Source organism: Mobula hypostoma, chromosome 20 (assembly GCF_963921235.1).
Source record: "Mobula hypostoma chromosome 20, sMobHyp1.1, whole genome shotgun sequence".
Lineage (NCBI taxonomy): Eukaryota > Metazoa > Chordata > Chondrichthyes > Myliobatiformes > Myliobatidae > Mobula > Mobula hypostoma.
In genome coordinates, this window is record NC_086116.1 from 56403203 (window position 1) to 56423452 (window position 20250).

At 39.8% G+C, this 20250-nt stretch overlaps 2 protein-coding genes across 2 annotated transcripts in view; one reads left to right on the plus strand and one right to left on the minus strand.

Annotated features, from left to right (window-relative positions):
- Positions 1-20250, minus strand: part of snd1 (staphylococcal nuclease and tudor domain containing 1) — a 952477-nt gene that overhangs the window by 458584 nt on the left and 473643 nt on the right. The window lies entirely within an intron of this gene.
- On the plus strand, positions 83-10179 carry lrrc4.2 (leucine rich repeat containing 4.2). The gene has a single exon (XM_063072966.1). It carries the CDS (start codon positions 2667-2669, stop codon positions 4560-4562), a length of 1896 nt encoding a protein of 631 aa, XP_062929036.1. The 5' UTR covers positions 83-2666; the 3' UTR covers positions 4563-10179.

Genomic DNA, 20250 nt, shown 5'->3' on the forward strand with positions numbered 1-20250 from the left:
GGTGCACTGGCCTTCATCAATCGTGGGATTCAAGTTTAGAAGCAAAGAGGTAATGTTGCAGCTAAAAAGGACCCTGGTCAGATCCCATTTGGAGTACTGTCCTCAGTCTGGTCACCTCACTATAGGAAGGATGTGGAAACCATAGGAAGGATGTGGAAACCATAGAAAGGGTGCAGAGGAGATTTACAAGGATGTTGCCTGGATTGGAGAGCATGCCTTATGAGAATAGGTTGAGTGAACTCGGACTTTTCTCCTTAGAACGACGGAGGATGAGAGGTGACCTGATAGAGGTGTACAAGATAATGAGAGGCATTGACCGTGTGGATAGACAGGGGCTTTTTCCCTAAGACTGAAATGGCAAGCACGAGAGGGCACAGTTTTAAGGTGCTTGGAAGTAGGTAAAGAGGAGATATCAGGGTTAAGTTTTTTTTATGCAGAGAGTGGTGAGTGCGTGGAATGGGCTGCTGACGACGGTGGTGGAAGCAGATATGGTAGGGTCTTTTAAGAGACTCCTGGACAGGTATATGGAGCTCAGAAAAATAGAGGGCTATGGGTAATCCTAGGTAATTTCTCAGGTAAGGACATGTTCAGCACAGCTTTGTAGGCCAAAGGGCCTGTATTGTGCTGTCAGTTTTCTATGTTTCTGTGAACCATGATTCTTTCTCACTACCAATCTAACTTACTTAATTATTAGATCAACCATCTTTCTGTCATGCTATTTATTCTTGTCCATGACTGGATAATGACCAATATCATTCAATGATTCAACAGGGCAGACTTTCTTGATGAATCCACTCCAAGGTCAAATCCATAACACTCTACATATGACAACTAAGGCTACTTATAACTAATTCCTGCATACACATATAGCCAGTTCTATTACCTCATTTAAGTTGTGCACCAATATTGGCCATTGTATTAATTACAACTTGCTGGCACACAACTGACAAAACATTGGAAATCCACAAGAACCCAAAATTGGTAGAGCTACTGGTCACATTAGAAATTGAAAGTTGAAAATGTGAGCATTTAAAAGTTAATCAAGATAGTTGTACTTTTGTTGCAGTTAGGCAGTTCAGAATGATGATTCCATTTTACCTACTCTCTTTTCTCTTCCCATTCTATACTATGTGGGAGCATTTCTCTCCTCACCTAACAGATTGTCTTGCCATCCATAGAGCAGCTAGCTCAGCATTATAAGGGATGACGTTACTCTGGCAGCCAGCTGACCAATTGCAGCTCATTGGCCCCCAGCACTTGAAACATCAATTCGTGTTTATCCCAACAGGGACTCAGGACAGTAAACTAGCTTAGATCACTGCAACAGATTTGCTACTTGAAAGACTCAGCCAGCACATCACATGCACGCCACACAGACCAAAGTATCAACAGCATTATAGAGAATGAACTGCTGTCCCCTTTGCAAATTACAAATTTCCCTAAAATACAACACCACCATAAGCATTTATCAGTAACTCCAATAGGGCAGGACAGCAGGGCAGGGGGAAGGATGAAAAAATTGGAGGTGGGGGTTGGTGGTACAGTGTAGCTTGCTCATACATACGAGTACTGCATCACACCAATGTACCGCTTATTACGACATGCGTCAGCAATACATTCACGTTCAGAGTGAAGGACAAAGAAATGAGAGCGCAGCCTGTGTGGTTGCCTGCAAAGGGAGACGAGAAAAAGAAATAAATTGTTCCAGAAGACAGAGGTTTTTGCTGCAGCTGTTAAGTCACTGGCCAACAAAGACGTTACTAACAGGACAAAAGACTAAAAGGAAACTGACATAACTCACTACCTCAACATTAAAAAAAAAGGATATCACAGTGGGAAGAGAACAGGATCTTTATTTCCTTCTGTTATGATGCTAATTCTGCCAAGATCTTAAAAAAAGGCTCATCAGCGAAGATTTTCATTTCATCAGTGAGAGAAAGAGAGCGCTCTCCAACAATCTTTTCCTCCTCCAATCGCCTCCCCCCTCCCCTTGGAGCAATCAACGGATTATTGCTAACTGTGCGGGAGGTAGCCTGCAGCTGCTGCGTCTGCTGGTGGAGAACTGGCTAGTTAAGCTGCTGACTGCAATATGCTGCTCGTAGCTGTTTTTAAATCAGCCGACCCTGGCAGAGAGGAGAGCGAAATAGATTAGAGAGCAAAGCTACCAAGAAAGCAGCTGGTTACAGCAGTAGAGAGGTGGGAGAAAGAAACAAACGAAGTGCTTTACACGAAGCAGAGTGCCTGGATGCTTTATCAGCGATGGAGCTCACTCGACAGCTTTCTCAACTCAGAGGACAAAAATCACGACTGTTGATGGCGCTGCTCTCTGGGGCAGAGAGGATGCATGCACCTGCGTAGCCGATCGGGCCTCACCTCTGTTGGTCCTTTCTACTTACTGGTTTGGATTTATTAGGAGCCATTTTGTGAATCCTTTATCTTTTTTAAGGGAAGGAGAAATAGCACTAGTATCTAGTGCATGAAAACCAGGGACTGCACTTTTGTAGAGGTAGGTGTGACAGGCCGTCCTCATTGCATCGCTCTCCTCTTTCCCCAACCCCACCCCCTCTCCCTTTCACTGTCGACCGCTACAGGCACTGGTAGCCTGCTGTGCCGGGGTAGAGCCGATTTTCAAATCAGTGCCGTTCCCAGACTATGGTGAATTATGAATGTGCCACATCATGAATCTCTTGTGGCAGGTAACTGTGCATCACACCTGGAATACTGCCCTGGTTCTTCTTGTCTACCTCACGGTACGGATGTGGAGTATGTGCGAAGCATCAAACAGAGAACAGAGTTGTCCAGAAATCTGCTCCTGCAGTAATCACTTCAGCAAAGTCGTCTGCACTCGCCGTGGACTCAAAGAGGTCCCTCAAGGGATCCCTTCTAATACCCGGTACCTCAATCTCATGGAAAATAACATCCAGCTTATCAAGGCAGACACCTTTCGACATCTGTACCATATGGAGGTCTTACAGCTCGGCCGGAATTCCATCCGGCAAATAGAGGTTGGTGCATTTAATGGACTGACTAGCCTTAACACACTGGAGTTGTTTGAGAATAGACTGACTGTGATACCAAGTGGCGCATTCGAGTCCTTTTCAAAACTGCGTGAATTGTGGCTCAGGAACAATCCCATCGAAAGCATTCCATCATATGCTTTCAACAGGGTGCCATCACTGCTGCGCCTGGATCTTGGGGAACTCAGAAAACTAGAATACATTTTGGATGGTGCTTTTGAGGGCCTAATTAATTTAAAATACCTTAACCTGGGGATGTGTAACCTGAGAGACATGCCAAATCTCACACCACTGGTGAGATTAGAAGAGCTGGAAATGTCCAGTAACCATTTCCCTGCAATTAAACCAGGGTCATTTCAGGGGCTTAAATCATTAAAAAAGCTCTGGCTTATGAATTCGCAAGTCAATCTGATTGAGCGGAATGCCTTTGATGACCTCACTGCACTAGTGGAACTAAACCTGGCCCACAACAACCTTACTTCACTGCCACATGATCTGTTTGCACCACTGAGATACCTGGTGGAGTTGCACTTACACCACAACCCATGGAATTGCGACTGCGATATCCTCTGGCTCACCTGGTGGCTGCGAGAGTACATCCCCACAAACTCTACCTGCTGTGGCCGGTGCCACTCCCCGCTTCACATGAGGGGAAAGTACTTGACCGAAGTAGAACAAGGCACTTTCCAATGCTCACGACCAGTTATACTGGAGCCACCACAGAACCTAAACATCTCTGAAGGGAGAACAGCCAAACTGAAATGTCGAACATCCTCCATGTCATCTGTAAGGTGGTTGTTGCCAAATAACACGGTATTGAGTCATGGCTCAACACATCCCCGTATGTCTGTATTTAACAATGGAACCCTATACTTCTTGCACGTTTTAATAACAGATGCTGGTAACTACAAATGTATGGTCACCAACGTTGCAGGGAATGCCGACGCATCTGCCTTCCTCAGAGTCAGCATGGCAGAGATCAACACTTCAAATTACACCTACTTTTCCACAGTTACCGTGGAAACAACACCCGAAACCGTCAGGACTAAAGTTCCGCCGTTTCTGTCGACGCCACCCACATACAAGCCAGCGTTCATCTCAACTCCAACGGTGCTACTGCAAAGCACGAGGAGTCCCAAAACAGTGGTGGTGGTCCCGACACTGGCCGCCATGGACACAACTCGCACCAGCCTAGATGAAGTCATGAAAACCACGAAAATCATCATCGGTTGTTTTGTGGCTGTAACACTGCTGGCAGCTGCAATGCTCATAGTGTTTTACAAACTTCGCAAGCGGCACCAACAACGGAGCACGGTGGCAGCAGCCAGGACTACAGAGATCATTAACATGGAGGAGGATCTCACGCCATCCGAAGGAGCTGTTGTCGTACCCTCGGTCCACGACCACATGAACTATAACACGTACAAACCAGCACATGGGGCTCACTGGACAGAGAACAGCCTGGGTAACTCGCTCAACACAATACCTGAGCCCTTTATTTTGCAGACACACACCAAGGAAAAGGTTCAGGAGACTCAGATCTGACCTGTACATTATATATGTATGTAAAATATATAATATATATATAATATATATAATATGTAATATACATATGTATATATAATATATATATATCTGCAATAGAATGCACAAGTTGTCAGAATTTTGTAAAAAGTGCAGAACCCAAGACTGTTTTCTTGTATATGCTTATATCAAAGCAACCATGGCTGATTTAAAAAAGTGATTATATATATATATATATATATATAGATATATATATAAAAATAAACTATTTTCTAACCTGTAACTTATGTTTAAGAAGAGAAAGCTGTTCAAGACGCTTTCGTGACTTTGGAAAAAAATGGGCCGAACCAATTTAAAAGGGCATTCTGTAATTTTTAAAGCCAGTGCTATGAGGATGCAGTCAATCATATTTATATGGAAATTCTTTCTAAGCCCAATATCAGACTTTACAGGTTTATCTTGTAAAAGCACCAATTTGTACTGTGCCAAAATGTTAAAAGGCAATAAAAAGGGATTTTTTGAGAAGAGTTGAATTAATTTATAACGGAAGAAAAATCATCAACCTTTTCATCCGAGTGAAATCAGCGAGGGCTCGTTCCACTTCAAGACATTTTCTGTTTATTTATAAACACTCTTTTCTGCATGCTGTGATACTGTAAATTCTATAAAATGGTGGAAGTGCAGACGAGTCTGCTAATTACCGTAAAGCATAAAGCATAATCTTGCTCTGTGTGTGTGTGTGTGTGTGTGTGTGTATATATATACGCGCACACACACAAGTGAATGAATGAGATCAAGAGAAAAAGTGTGCGTATGTGTGCGCGCGACTGAGTGAGAGTGAGAGTGAGAGAGAGAGAGAGAGAGAGAGAACGAGAACGAGCGAAAGGGAGTGAAAGAGAGAGGGGGAAGGGAAAAGAAAACAGGGAATAGTACTACTATATGTGATGAGCAGTATGCAGTGAAACTTATACTGGCAAAGAATTTTGGAAATGCCTGCAATAAATCCAAAATAGGGGAAAAGAAAGAGAATTGAAGTACATTATGTCATAACTTCTGCAACAAGAACGGAATGCATTTCTAAAGACTGATGTGATTTATACACATTGCATACTGTCGGCAGCTTCACAACGCTGCATTCTCATCCGTAGTGCTTAAAAAACTTAGCTTTTTTTTGTTGGCAGACTCTTGCTGCAGTGACTCAACAGAAGGGCATGCAGCAAGGAAAGAGTTAAACAACAGTACATTAAATCCTTCTATTGATCACCTTCCAGTTCTGGTGATTTATTTTAAAAGATGATTCAATGTGCTGAGTGTCAAGAAAAGATCGCGCGGGTGGGGAAAGGAGTCTTAATAGATGTTCGCCATTTTCAGAAATGAAATTAGCATTATTAAATGACAGATAGCATACTTGCATGGTAAGATTAGAAAATATGGCCATAAAAACGAGATGTGCACAAATGGTTTGAATGATGTTTGGCTAAGCTCAAGTCTATTTAGGAGAAAGAAACTGAAAATTCTCCTGCTTGCTTCAATCGGTGTAATATATGAATAGCAATCGCATTCTTGTAAAAGTTATTTGAATTTTACTGCCTTAATCCATCTGCTGAGTGTGCTGCTTCTAATCCTGCATTAGCATGCAGAGAGCACGAGCTGCCTAATTTAGAATTTTCTAAATGTCGACAGAATGGATTGAAACAGAATTGCAGTTTCATAAACCCGCAAGCAGTCAGGGCAGTAGACCTGCGTCAAAAGAAATAAATGCGCCACGTTAAACCATTAAATTAGATCCTGGAGAATGGTGTTGATTAGGGAATGCTTGGTCCTACATGCTCTAACCATTAGCATGCCATTGTGCTTTGTGCTAAAACCGGGAGGTGGGGTAGTAAAGTTGATGCACCAAGCACTTTAATCAGCTCAGGATCCGTTGCACTAACACAACACACACGAGAACATTTCATGGCTAACAATCAGGAGCTGATCGCTGTTCACCATTTTAGCAGTGATGGCTTTTATTATGTATTAATATTCATTGCTGATTTTAATTTCTAAAATAATATTACTTTGTAACTTCTTAACAATATGACCATGCGAAATAGAAATGAAAGTAAAATATGAAGAATGTGTAAAGGACTGACATCTATATTTCTGTCAATGTAACCTTAACCTTAATCTGTAAAAACAATTTATCTACACAGTGATTTTTTTGATGTTCAGAAGTGGGATGATGGCAGGTGGTGTAAAAAATACAGCAAAAAAACATAGATCTACATCAAATGAGATATCGTAACTGTTTTGTTCAAACTTTAGCCTTCGAATAGTAATATGATGAATGCCATTGTTTACATCAGCTTTACAAATGCAACAGGTTTTAAGTAAAGCCAGCCACAACAAATTGTATTTTACAATTCCCTTGACATAGCCGTTCAGCTGATTATCACATTTTAATTTTTTAAACCAAAAAGGAAGTAATATTTGGAACATTAAAATTTGGGCAAGTAAACTTTCAAGGCTGTTGAAAAATATAATATGCTACAAAGATAGAGGAATTTCAGAAGTAAACCCGAAAATTAGGACTTAAATTAAAAAGTGGAGTGCAGAAAATGAAAATGTTGAAAGTCAAAGAAATGCTGAATTCTCAGAAAGCATTTGGATAGAAAACATTGCAGCAATATTTTGGGAGGATCGGGTGGATAGCAACCTAAGTTATTGCTTACATACTATCTGAACATGCTATTAAAATCTAAGGTTCTAGCTTAAATATTTTAAATGATTTATAAAATTCTCATTAGGTTCAGTAATATCCTTCAAAGAATCTGGACTTTATGCAATTCCAGATCTGCCAATGTGATTGACTTGTAATTGCTGTCTCAGATTAAGGACAATTAGGAACGGATAACAATATCCCAGCATTAGCAGAGATGTCCATATCTTGTGAATAAGCCAACTATAAAGACACTGTAACAACTAGTAAAGATCCATGTGCTTCCAAATATAAATATCCCTCAATGAAAACAAATGAATGCCTCAAAATATACATTAATAATTCAGTGCAGAGTATAGTATCTACTTATCTCGAATTATGCTTCAGAATTTATAAATCCAACTTTAGTTTGGAAGAATGTTGTAATATAACAGATTGACAGACAAGTCCATCTGCATGTCCTTGTTTGGTTTTGAGTTTAAAAACTCCACTGACAAACACTCATGCATTTGGAAAGTAAGACCTCGGGAAATTTAGAACAAGCACTATTTCTTGTGCATGTCTGTATGCACATCAGTATGTATGTACTTGTGTTAATTTTATTCATATCTTCAAATATGTACAGGTAGAAACTCTCATGCAGTAGCCTTGGGACCTGATTGGTTCTGGACCGCAGAAATTGCCTCCTGCTCACTACCTCTGAGCAAAAAAAGCTGCTCTTTTTAAGTTCTGAACACTCCCAACTTACAAGAACCCGCAAATCGGTAATGTTGCCTGAGAGTGCAAAATCTGTACTGCTAAATTAATTAACTACAAACTAGTACAGATTTTATCGAATTTTATATCCTAGTTAGCATTAGCAGATTAGCATAGACATGAATGCCAATCCAAAATGCACTGTGCTATGGGGATTGTTGAATGAAAGAACTTCGGACAAGAGTGCTTCAACCGGCAATAAGTTTTCCAATTGTGGAATTTTTAAAGAATCACTTACTACTATTAAGTTACTTCAAAATAATTATAATGCGCATTAACAAGATTGGATTTAACTGCTAACAAATGATCAAAAAAGACCCTTAAGATGCGAAATCTTTTGTGGGTGATTTTTAACATCTTTATACCTCCATGAGCTATCACTTAAAATCAACACAATCAATCTCTTCAAAATTTTTGATATTGAACATTATTTTCTTTTATAAATGTCTCAAAGTGGTCTCAGCACATTCTACGGCTGTTTTAGCTTTGCAACACTGGGCTTACTGCAGTATCATTTTCTGCCAAACCAGCACAGGAAGCCATTTGCTGGGCTTTTCATTTCTTTTTAATTCACCGGCTCTGTCTCAGGTCCAGGGGTCTGTATACATCTGGTTAATATTGAGCTCCGAGACTCAATAGTGATTCATCATTCAATTTTTTAAAATCAACTCGTGATTTTTATTTTACATCAGTTAAGGAAAAAATATATATTTACTGAATTTCATAAAAATATTGAACTATGATTTAATTGTTTTGCAGATAATCTGCTCAAATGTGCAATGCTAGTAATATGTTTTTATTGCTAATTTCTTTTATTGTTATCAGATGAAAACATCATGCCTTGGCTCACAGATCGGTATGAGTTGTTTTACAGAATTTTCATTTTTCCAACATGTAATCATAATTATGTATATTAGTATAACTGTGTTACATCGTTCTGTATTTTGAGGTTGGGAAAGAAAGGAGATGAAAGAGAAATGGAGAAAAGGTATTGTACTTCCATAACAGCCTTCTTCTCTCTTGAAGCTCATGAAGCAGAATGAAAGGAGAATTTAAGTTCTTTTGGAAAGATTTCCTTAAGTTACCATTAAGCAATGCTTGTATTCAGCAAAAAGAATTTGGACACACCATCTGGACCATAAGATTCTTTAACACTATCTATAACAAAGTTCGGAAACTCTACTTTTTAAATGTATACGACAAATACTGAAATCTATTCCTCCAGTGTTCTTCCACTGCACTATATTCTTGGGGTGGTTTGTTCAAGTGAAGGAAAACAAACAATTGCTATTTGAACTTAACTACGTAATACATGTGCGATGCACACATTTTAAATATACTCTTTTGGTGAAGATTCTCCCTTTAGCAACAGTTTTGCTGATGTGTTTATTCTAATCATTTGTCAGACTTGAGTACTGTTGGCAAGGCCTCACATTTATTGCTCAAACCAATGGCCTTAGGAGTTCCAGGATTTAGACTAGCAACAATGAGGAAGAGTAATTATCAGTCAGGATGGTGTTGAGTTGGAGTGGAGCCCTCAGGGAGGGTTGTGGCTCTTATCCCTTGATAGCAGAGGCTGTGGATTTGGGAGACACGGCTTAAGAAGCCTGGGCAGGGTATGCAGTACATTTTGCAGTTTGCACACCTTGCAGCTACTGCATGCCAGTGGTGCGGGGAATGAATACTCAAGGTGGTAAATGGAGTGCCAGTCAAGCTGTTTTGTCCTTTAATAGTATCAAACTCCTTTAGAATTATTGATGCTGTGCTCATCCAGGGAAGTGGAGAGCATTTAATAATGCTTCTGACTTGTGCCTTTAGATGGTGGAATGGCCTAGATTATCATGAGCTAAGTAACTCACACAGGATATGCAGCTCTTGTAACAGTTGTATTTATGAGGCTGGCCCATATTAGTTTCTTTATAGTAGAGACTCCCAGGATAATAACGGTTGGTGAAATGGCGATCATAACCTTATTGACTGTCATTGTAGATTGCTTCATGTTGAGGATAGTCACTGCCTGGCACTTTAGGGGGATTTTTTGCAAGAAAGAAACCAGTCCACCGCTAAGGTAAATCCCATTGAGAAACAAGGACTCTACAGAAGAGTTGGACCAAATATAAGAGGAAAAGAGAAACAAAAGTATTATATCTTATAAGCCACTATACTCAACAACAAATTGGAATCAAGTTTATTATCATATTTGTCTAACTAGTTTAAGCATAGCTGGTCTCCAACAGAAACTCTGCACAAATTTTCAGTTTCTCTTTGTATTTCAAGTAGATTAAAAGTAATCAGGTCAGGCCTGCTCAAATATTTAATACCTCAAATACAAATTTGAAATCAATCTCATCAGTTTTCAATGGATAAAATTAAAATTCCCTTTGGTTTACAGAGGTGGAGGGTAGGTGGGTGAAGAAGAAACATTATGAATTGGGTACATGCTTAGCATTGGAAGGCGAAGGTGGGGATGCACAAGCTAACCCTGCACAAGGTGGCGGAGAAGATCCTGAACTGCGAGAAGATTCCTGGATAGCTGACAAGATGTTGTCAAAATCCACTGCAAGATCCAGAACTTCAAATGTTTCAGACGTCCACATATCAAACTATACCAAGTGATCGGTACCCCAACATACATATTCACAACAAAGGAATGTGTGTTAGATGGAGAGCTTTTTGATTAGATCTACAAGAACGGCAAGCTGGATGAAAAGGGGAGCTGCCACCTCTTCCAAACAGATCATCTTGGTGGTGGATTATGGGCGACACATGATGGAGCACTGGGGCCTGAAACCAAAGGATGTGCAGCTGAATACACAGTTGAACACTAAAATCACTGCCTTTGGGCCCTCAGCCGTGTCTTACAGTGCATTCCTGAGAACCAGCCATGGCTCACCAAACTACACTATTCCCAAAGTAATTTCAAGAAGGTATGGCATATTGATGAACAGCACGGTTTACAATGTCAACATTCTAGATTCAATTGCTGCCTATGTCTTTAAGGAGTTTGTACATTCTCCCTGTGACTGTGTAGATTTCTTCCAGATGGTATGGGTTCCTCCCACAATCGAAAGATATATTGGTTAGTAAGTAGCAGGCATGCTATGTTGGTGCCAGAAGCATGGCTCCAAGCCCATTGTAAGTTGTTGATGGAAACAACGCATTTCAGGGTTGTTTGGATGCACATATGGCAAATAATGAAAGGTATGCAGTGGGGGAGGGGTCAGAAAAGCTGAGATTATAATGCACATCTATATGCTAAACCTAGTTTACATATAAAGTTTCAGATTTCTAGCTTATGCAGGAAAATACACAGACCATGCTACTCTTGTTATTTACCTATAAACAAACAGAGCAAAGGAAATAAATTAGTTTAGAGTTATTTTTCATCAGTCTTTAAAAGACACAAAGCAGTTGGTTATGTAAACTGATCTCCAGAGGAAAAGGTACTGGGAACACTGACTGAATTAATGCTAACAAAATTAGAAATAAACGAAGGCTAAATAATCAAACTTTACCTCCCCCCGCCCACTGCTACCTCTAAGTTGCTCCAGTGTGCAGCCGCACATTAACTGAAATACTCCTGTGCACATAACCTTTGTTGCCGCACAGTTAGAATTTTATTTTATATACTACTAATATAATTTTGAAATTATGGTAATAAATCTGTTAATATAATTTGTGAAATATCTTGTAATTATGTGTTAATGAGTATAATCCATAATTTTTCTAAGTAACAAACCTACCACAACCTTTACTTTGAAACATTTTAAAGCTTCAACATATTTACATTAAGTGTTTCAACTTACAACCCTTACAAATTGTAACAATAAACACAGAATGGAAGTTAGCAGCTGATTGTTAATAAACTGCTGGCCCACTGAACACAGACACCATCTAAGTCTACAAAATATAAAAGAATTTTTGTTATACTGTACTTCATTATACCATTCAATAAATAAAATCAAAAGTATGTGATTTTTCAATTTTCATTCTAAAAATTCAAAGTATGCACATTACAAAAAAAAATTGAAGTGCTGTACAGTTTTCAGGCCGTGTAAACCTTTCCTGCTCAGAGCAATGGTTGGTCCACGCAGCTGTAAAAATAAAGGGGGAACGTTGCCCTTCCCCCAGCCCCCGTTGCTTAAACTGGAAAACTAGAATTTCCACTGAAACCGATGTATAGCCAAGAGTAACTGGTTCTAGAATTTGTGGGTCAATTCTCCACTTTAATGAAACCAACAAAACTCACTGTTTTGGATTCAATGAAGGAACACAGGAGCAGAATGGTGGAATGCCAGCAGTTCCCATTGGAAACAGAGTCTGCAGGGTTTAGCCAAATAATGGTTTGGATGAAGGGACTGAATGTAGTGTGTCCCAATTTATTCATGCTTTGTAGACAATTTAGAAAACAACTTCTTGGGACCATGGTATATGCAAAGGTAAGCAAACTTTTGGTTCTTTAAGTTTGTAATAACCAGAAGTGGTAATAGGGATAAGTTCCCATTACCTACTAAGTGCTCTCAATAGTGTGCATGACAAATAGCCTCTGACCAAGCAAGAACAACCCCTGCACTTCACTTACGGCTTAGCTACCAAGTCCAGCAGAGCCATTTCTACAAACAAGAGAAGGGGCTTAAATGGGCTACTGGCACCTTAAAACCAGTTGCTTCAGGCAGATGGGGCATATCAGCCATAGTTGGCAGCTTATCTAGGAGAAGGAAAGCTTCGATCTCTAACCTCTATGGCCTTTTGGCTATACCCACTCATGGAGAAGGCTTCAGGAGGAAACCCTGACGAAAAATCTGGAGCTGGAGTCCCTAAACAATTCTACATTGAGTTCAACACTGAATGGCAACTCCTGTTACGCTGCTGGAACCAAACTGTATCCATTTTTGCTGTTCCTTTGGATTCATCAACTACATGGAAAGGGGGAGCCTGCTGCATGGGCAATAGCTTGCTCTCCATATGGTACTGCCCTGGCTTGTGTATCACATAGACAGCTAGGACTCAATATCCATGGTCAACCCTGACCAGCAGAGGCCCTCAAGCAGACATATTAAATAAGCACACAAACAGATAGCAGATGGACGATAATGAGAAGAAATATGAAGTTATCCACACTAGCAAGAAGAAAGGAAGAACCGAATGAAAGTGTTGTATTTTTGCGATTAGAGAGATTTGAAGTCCCCTTTAAAAAGAAATAAACCCTTGACGCAGGTATAACAAGTAATTTAGGGCAAATAACATGTTGTTTCTTTTGTTTTGCGAAGAGGAGGGCATCTACGAGCAAGTACCTAGGTGCAAACAACATAGGGCTTTAGTCAGAAGCTATCTGATCTCCTATTTAGTGAAAATGCATTTGTGTTAGAAGTAATGCAACAAAGATTTACAAGACTGATTCCTGAGAGGAGAGGTTAATATAGGACAGTACAGCACAAGAGCAGGTGCAATGACCTATGATTCCTGTGCCAACTGCGATGTCAGTTTAAACTACATACCTGCCTGCATGTGGGTTAGATCTCTCTAATCCCTGCCTGTTCACTTCTCTGTCTAAGTGCTTCTTAAACATTTACTGTCACGACTTCTGGCAGCAAGCTCCAGGTACCCACAATGCTCGATGTAAAAAAATCCCCCCCTCACCTTAAAGGTATGTGCTTCAGTATTTGACATTTCTGCCCTGCAAGGAAGATTCTAACCATATACCCTGTCTATGCCTCTCATAATCTAATAGTTTATCAGGGTTACCGCAGATAAAACTCCAAAAAAAAATTTAAGTTTGTCCAATGTTCCTTATACCTTATTCGCTCTAAGCCAGGTTAACATTCTTTTGAACCTCTTCTGCACTCTCTTTAAAGCCCCCACACCTTTCCTGTAATGTGGCAACCAAAATGCACACAACACTTCTTAGGTGGCCGAACCAATACTTTATATAACTTGCAACATGAATTTCATAGCAAGAATTAAGCATAGTGTAACTATTCTGTCTGGGAGAAAATTGATGAAAAATAAAGGGATTGGAATTGGTTAGGAAGCAGCATTTGTGGCAGTACAAAAGACAATGACTGGACTTTTCAAAATGTTACTGGCGAAAATGGGTGATTAAGCGTCTGTACGGACTTGGTGGGCTGAAGGACCTGTTTTCATGCTGACTTCAAGTGCTCCAATTTTATGAAGAAAAAGCAAATCAGCATTACAAAGAATATCCATGCAAGCAATTAAATAATTACAATTTCAAGCAGGAACACAGAAGCAAATACATTAGTTTTCATATGCCTTACAACAGTTTTACACAAAAAATATAACTGTGAACTGATTTACATAGCATTGCTACACAAGACATTTATTGAAATAGAAAATATAGACAGGTACGGTTTATGTTTGTGGTACAAAGAGAGTGGCAGCATCTCTCAACAGCCTCACTTTCAAATCAGCTATCATCAGGATCTAGCTTACCGCCTCAACTCCATGATTAATAGCAAAGCTTTAGTGCTTTTGCCTTAAACATGCAGAAAAGAGAGCTTCCCTAAACTCATGATCTGGTCTGCAACTTGTGTGGACAGACGTTTTAGATTTTTATCAATTAATGAAGTTTTCCAAAACCCATTCTGTGTTAACCTGATAGTTTACTTTGCAATTTAATGTTGTGTCAAAAATGCTGCAGAATCACGACGTGTGCCATAAGGTGCTGACTTGTCTCATGCTTCCCCTCTGCCCTAAGGAGCACTTAGACTTGTCTTTCTATTTGCAAGCAACACCGAATTTTACAAGGTAGTACCAAAATATGCTGAGTTTATGTTGCTGTGTAACTAACAGATCTACTACAACTTGATGGCTAATCCTAGTCAGCAATAACTTCCTTAAGTGGCATAAGGGGCTAAATAATAATGCTTGCAACAATAATAATATACATTCAACTTTATCTTTGCAAATGAAACATTTTGTTTAATTATTGAAAAGGACATGTAATGAAGAGGAGCTACACCACATGCTTTCAAATGCTCCCTGAACAGAGCATCCATTTCTCGACTGAACATTGTCAAGAGTTGCTATGTACCCTTCCACCAGACCATTCCACCATTCCAGAATCTGAACATTGAGCAAGGATAAGCTATCTGTAACAAGACTTGAGCACACCCCTTATGCTTCTTAAGACTTCTTCCTCTTCAATTATAATTTTTCTTTTTTTCCTGATTTTTTTTCTCTTTTTTGCTCATTTTGCACTGCAGTATTACTGAATATGCAAGGTTCAAGGATTTGAAGTTCACATGAAAAAATGGGGTTTAAAGCTTTATAAACATAGATAAATTAAGTCATGGTATAATTTTATGCATATATTTACTTTAAGACAACTGAGATACAAAGAAAATTCCATGTAAAAATGCAACACAGAACAAGCTGGGTCTTTTATGGAGGGGAAAATACAATAACATTCTTGGCAAGCTGATCTAGTTTAACATTTTTTTGAAACAGAACCAGCGTACTGGAGTATCATTCAATATTAAAGACACCTTTCATCTTCCTTTGTAATAATGAGATGAAGACAACAAAAACAAGGGAGGTTTTGCCAATTATTATTTTGTAACAGCTGTTCAAATTCAAGCATGCAAGTGCAGTGCTAGATCAATATAGATCAACCAGGACATGAATTCAATACTGTAAGTAAAATGTGCAGTCTAAATTATAAATGCTGAAAGTTATTAAAATATTTTACAAGAATATTTTTCACATTCTAAATTCCCACTTCATCTTAGGAAAAACAGGTAGATCTGTTCCAGCAGTTGAACCTTGTACAATGATTTTATTTGTCACTATACACAGGTTGTTGTTTTTCCTTTCCACACCTTGAGGTGCATCGGACAGCAACCTTGCTCCTTCTTTAGCATTTGCCTGATTCTTTTATGAGGCTGAGTTGCTAGCTCGATGTTCAACGCGGCACAGATGGAAAACGTACAAGGAGCCAGGTGGACCACTTGCCTTAAAGTCTGGTGCAGTTGCCACTACACCACTGGCCTACTGCTATACACATGGGCATTGGATAAAAAACAATCACTGTAACTTAGTTTGGGACTTATTACAATGGAGAAAAGATTGGGAAATTGAAAGTGGGATAAGTGAAAGGGAATACACAGACATTACATGCAAACAAAGCACAGAAAGAGGCTCTTCAACCCATCACATCCATGCTGACCATCAAGTACCCAGCTATATTAGATTAGATTCAACTTTATTGTCATTGTGCCAAGTACAGATACAAAGCCAATGAAATGCAGTGTTATTTACAAAATAACTGTGAATAAAAAGTAAGTGCTACAGCACACAAATATTAAAGTACTGAGACAATACAATATGGGTGTAATACTGCTTAGCGCTATGATGTGACGTTCAGCAGGGCCACAGCCTCAGGGAAGAAGCTCTTCCTGTGCCTGCTGGTGCGGGAGCGGAGGCTCCTGTAGCGCCTACCGGATGGTAGGAGAGTAAAAAGTCCATGGTTAGAGTGAGATGGATCCTTGATAATGCGTTTCGCCCTGCTCAGGCTGCGTTTATGGCAGATCTTCTCGATGGTGGGCAATTGTGTGCCAATAATCCGCTGGGCAGTTTTCACCACACGCTGGAGTGCTTTGCAGTCTGAAATGGGACAATTGCCACACCACACTGAGATACAGTTGGTGAGTACACTCTCAATGGTACAGCGGTAAAAGTCCGTCAATATCCTGGGACAGAGGTGAGCTTTCTTGATGCTCCGCAGGAAATAAAGGTGCTGTATTAACCCCATTTATCAACAGCTGACCTGTAGGTTTGTCTTGGTGATTTAAAAGCTGTATAATTAACAGAGGTAGCATATGCTATACAACAAATCCTATGGGAGTGCTTACAAATTGAAAGTTTATACTCTTCACAGTGTCTGCTGAATCCTGTTTGCAATAATGTGGAATGCATTTGATAACAAATGCTGCAAATATCAGCAGCCACTGTGCAGCCTGAGCCTGGGTGAGGAATCCATGGGATGGATTTCTTTTTGTTAGCATTAGAAATTTGTAAAAATGAATCTATTGTTTTTATGTAAACAACAGGAATTCTGCAGATACTGGAAATTCAAGCAACACACATCAAAGTTGCTGGTGAACGCAGCAGGCCAGGCAGCATCTCTAGGAAGAGGTGCAGTCGACATTTCAGGCCGAGACGTTTCAGTCCTGACGAAGGGTCTCGGCCTGAAATGCCAACTGTACCTCTTCCTAGAGATGCTGCCTGGCCTGCTGTGTCCACCAGCAACTTTGATGTGTGTTGCTATTGTTTTTATGTATAGCCTCTTCCCAGGTCCTGTGATAGTTAGTGTTTTAATAGGCAAGGGAGGTACATAGCTGCACACTGGGTACATTAGCTACAAGGCTGGTGTTACAGCCAGAGAGCAAGCAACTGGAAATGGAACCAGAGGTCCAGAGATTTAGTTAGATGTGGAGCCAAAACCAGGAGTTTGAGCATGATCCGGATGTGCAGCTGGGCTGGAGGCCCAAGGCATGAGTAAGTTGCTGACAACTCTGCTGCTTTCTGCTTCAGTGATAACCACTAGCCACCAGCTGCTATAGATGGTGAGTGAAGTCAGAAGCTCGTCAATCTCCCGGTAAATATGCAGTAAATCAAAAGCAAACTATGCTTGTTTTGACAAGCTGATACACACATAGAAGTCATTATACCCATGGAGAGGTTGACCACTGTATGTCATTGCAGCGTTCATGTTACTGCCAGCAGCCTTAGAGGTATGCACAATTGTTTTAAAATACTTAGAAAATCTGTGTCCTTATCTCTTGTGAAAAACATGGACGTTGTGTAGTTCAGATCTGCAATATGCTTCTTGACAGCCAGAGGGAGCAATGGCACAAGTCAACCGAGTATGTGTTGCGGCAGCTTTATTACACACTGCATACACTTAACAAGTGGCCCATCACAAAATGCACAAGTAACTAGATAATCAGTAGCTCCCTTTTCTGACTTCTGAAAAATTAACAGAAACTTTATTTTAAAAAAAACAGATATTCCTTAGCATACATATAAACACTAGCTTGAATAATGGCAAGGTTAGATCTGTGACTACGAGAACTGCTTGCTTTCTTTAACAATTATGTCATGTACACGGAATAGAACAGATTTTGATGGATCTATTCATTTAGTGTAGTGGGTTGTTTTCCACATAAATAAGTAACTTCCTAGTCACCACAAAAACATGCAGTATTGAGTGCATGATTGATATAAACGGCTTCCACATTTTAGGCAGGAAAGACAGAGCTGCCCATGAGAGAACAGGAATAGTACAGTACGTTTTCCATCAGAGGGTGAACTACAAAGAGTCTATTCCACTTGGTCCACTTGCTATTGTTCAAGTTGTTCGCTTTGTGTTTATGAAAATGAATTCAACAATAAAAGCCTTCAGTCAAGATCAATTCAAATGCTTGGAAACAGTTGTTAAACAGTGAGCATTGTTAATCTTACTCTCTCTCAAGTATGAAAATACAAAGACAGAGAGCAAGACAGAGTAGAACAGAAGTTCAGTTGCTGCATGAGTATCTAGTAGCCTGAGTTAATGATGAGAGCTGGAGAGGGGCTGTGGTGGGCACAAGTTTGAATCTCACCACATTAGCAGGGGAATTGCTTCAATAAACTGGGAAATATCAGCAATAGTGGTGACTAGGAAGCTACTTGATTACAATCAAATACAATCCAATCCAATAATCTGCTCTCTTTACGTGATAAAGCCTATATGTAGCTCTAACTGCATCAACTGATCAGCTCTTGTATACACTCTAAATTGATCCTGCCAAATAGCACATCCCAGAAATGCATAAGAATTGTAGCTGAGATTTGTTTACCTAAAGCAGGATATGCGTTAATGCCAAAACCATCCTTGTGAACAAGGCAACACCAATGATGAAACAATACATATCATCAGTGGGGGGACTTGACAGAGGTATTTAAAATTATGAGGGGGATAAATAGAGTTGACGTGGATAGGCTTTTTCCATTGAGAGTAGGGGAGATTCAAACAAGAGGACATGAGTTGAGAGTTAAGGGGCAAAAGTTTAGGGGAAACTTCTTTACTCAGAGAGTGGTAGCTGTGTGGAACGAGCTTCCAGTAGAAGTGGTAAAGGCAGGTTTGATTTTGTCATTTAAAAAAAAATTGGTTAGGTATACGGACAGGAAAGGAATGGAGGGTTATGGGCTGAGTGCAGGTAGATGGGGCTAGGTAAGAGTAAGCGTTCGGCACGGACTAGAAGGGCCGAGATGGCCTGTTTCCGTGCTGTAATTGTTATATGGTTATATATCATAGCCACTGATTCCCACAATGCTGTCCCCCGCTGTGCCTTTCTTTAAATTAGTACCATTTTTACAGCAGTACAAGAAAATGCCATAAAATTAGCTCATAGTCCAGTGCAGTAATCAATCAAAATCTGTTTTTCTTATTACGTTTAACAGTATTCCCATTACTACTGGAGAGATGAGGTTAATTCTACACCTCATTCACAGCTAGTTTCCAGGTCCATGATAACAAAACTCCTGCTTTTATATTATAAGTTCGTTCTGTGCACAAACTATCTGCATTATGGCCAGATGATCATATGAAATTCAGATTCAAGAAGAATTCCACAAAATGACTGTAGGAGTAACAATGGTGGGAAGAGGGAAGAAAGGTCAAAGGAAGATCAATATAGGTTAAATTAACCAGTTTCTAACCAATCATATTTAGCAGCTCAATGAGACAAAATGAAAAACTTAGAGACAAAATGAGTGAGTGAACAAAAAGCTCATTTTCCAATTGCACAATAATTCTACATTAGTCAAGGCTGATTTACCATGTGTGTTGGGTCTAGGTTGTGCAATGTCTTATGTTCTACTTCGGATCAGCTCAGCCCACTTTTGTATTTAATCCAAGACAATTTAACTGGGCTGTGACTGCTGGTTCGACACTTGGAAGTGAGCAAGCGAAACTGGCCGAAGATGAATGAGATATTTTCCAGATCATACTGACTCAATGTCATTATGATTTTAAAAAGTGAGTGGACAGTATTAGGAAGTGCTTCACTCTAATTAGCTTCATGGTCAGTCAGTTAGTGATGTCAGTCAATTAGGGGATGGGGTTGCTGCAGGACGAAGGACTTTATATCTTTGACATCCGTGAATGTCAAATCTAAGTGAATGATGTTGTACAGGCATGACATTCTGCAAATGCCTCGGGGTGACAGAGAGAAAAATCAAGTAAGA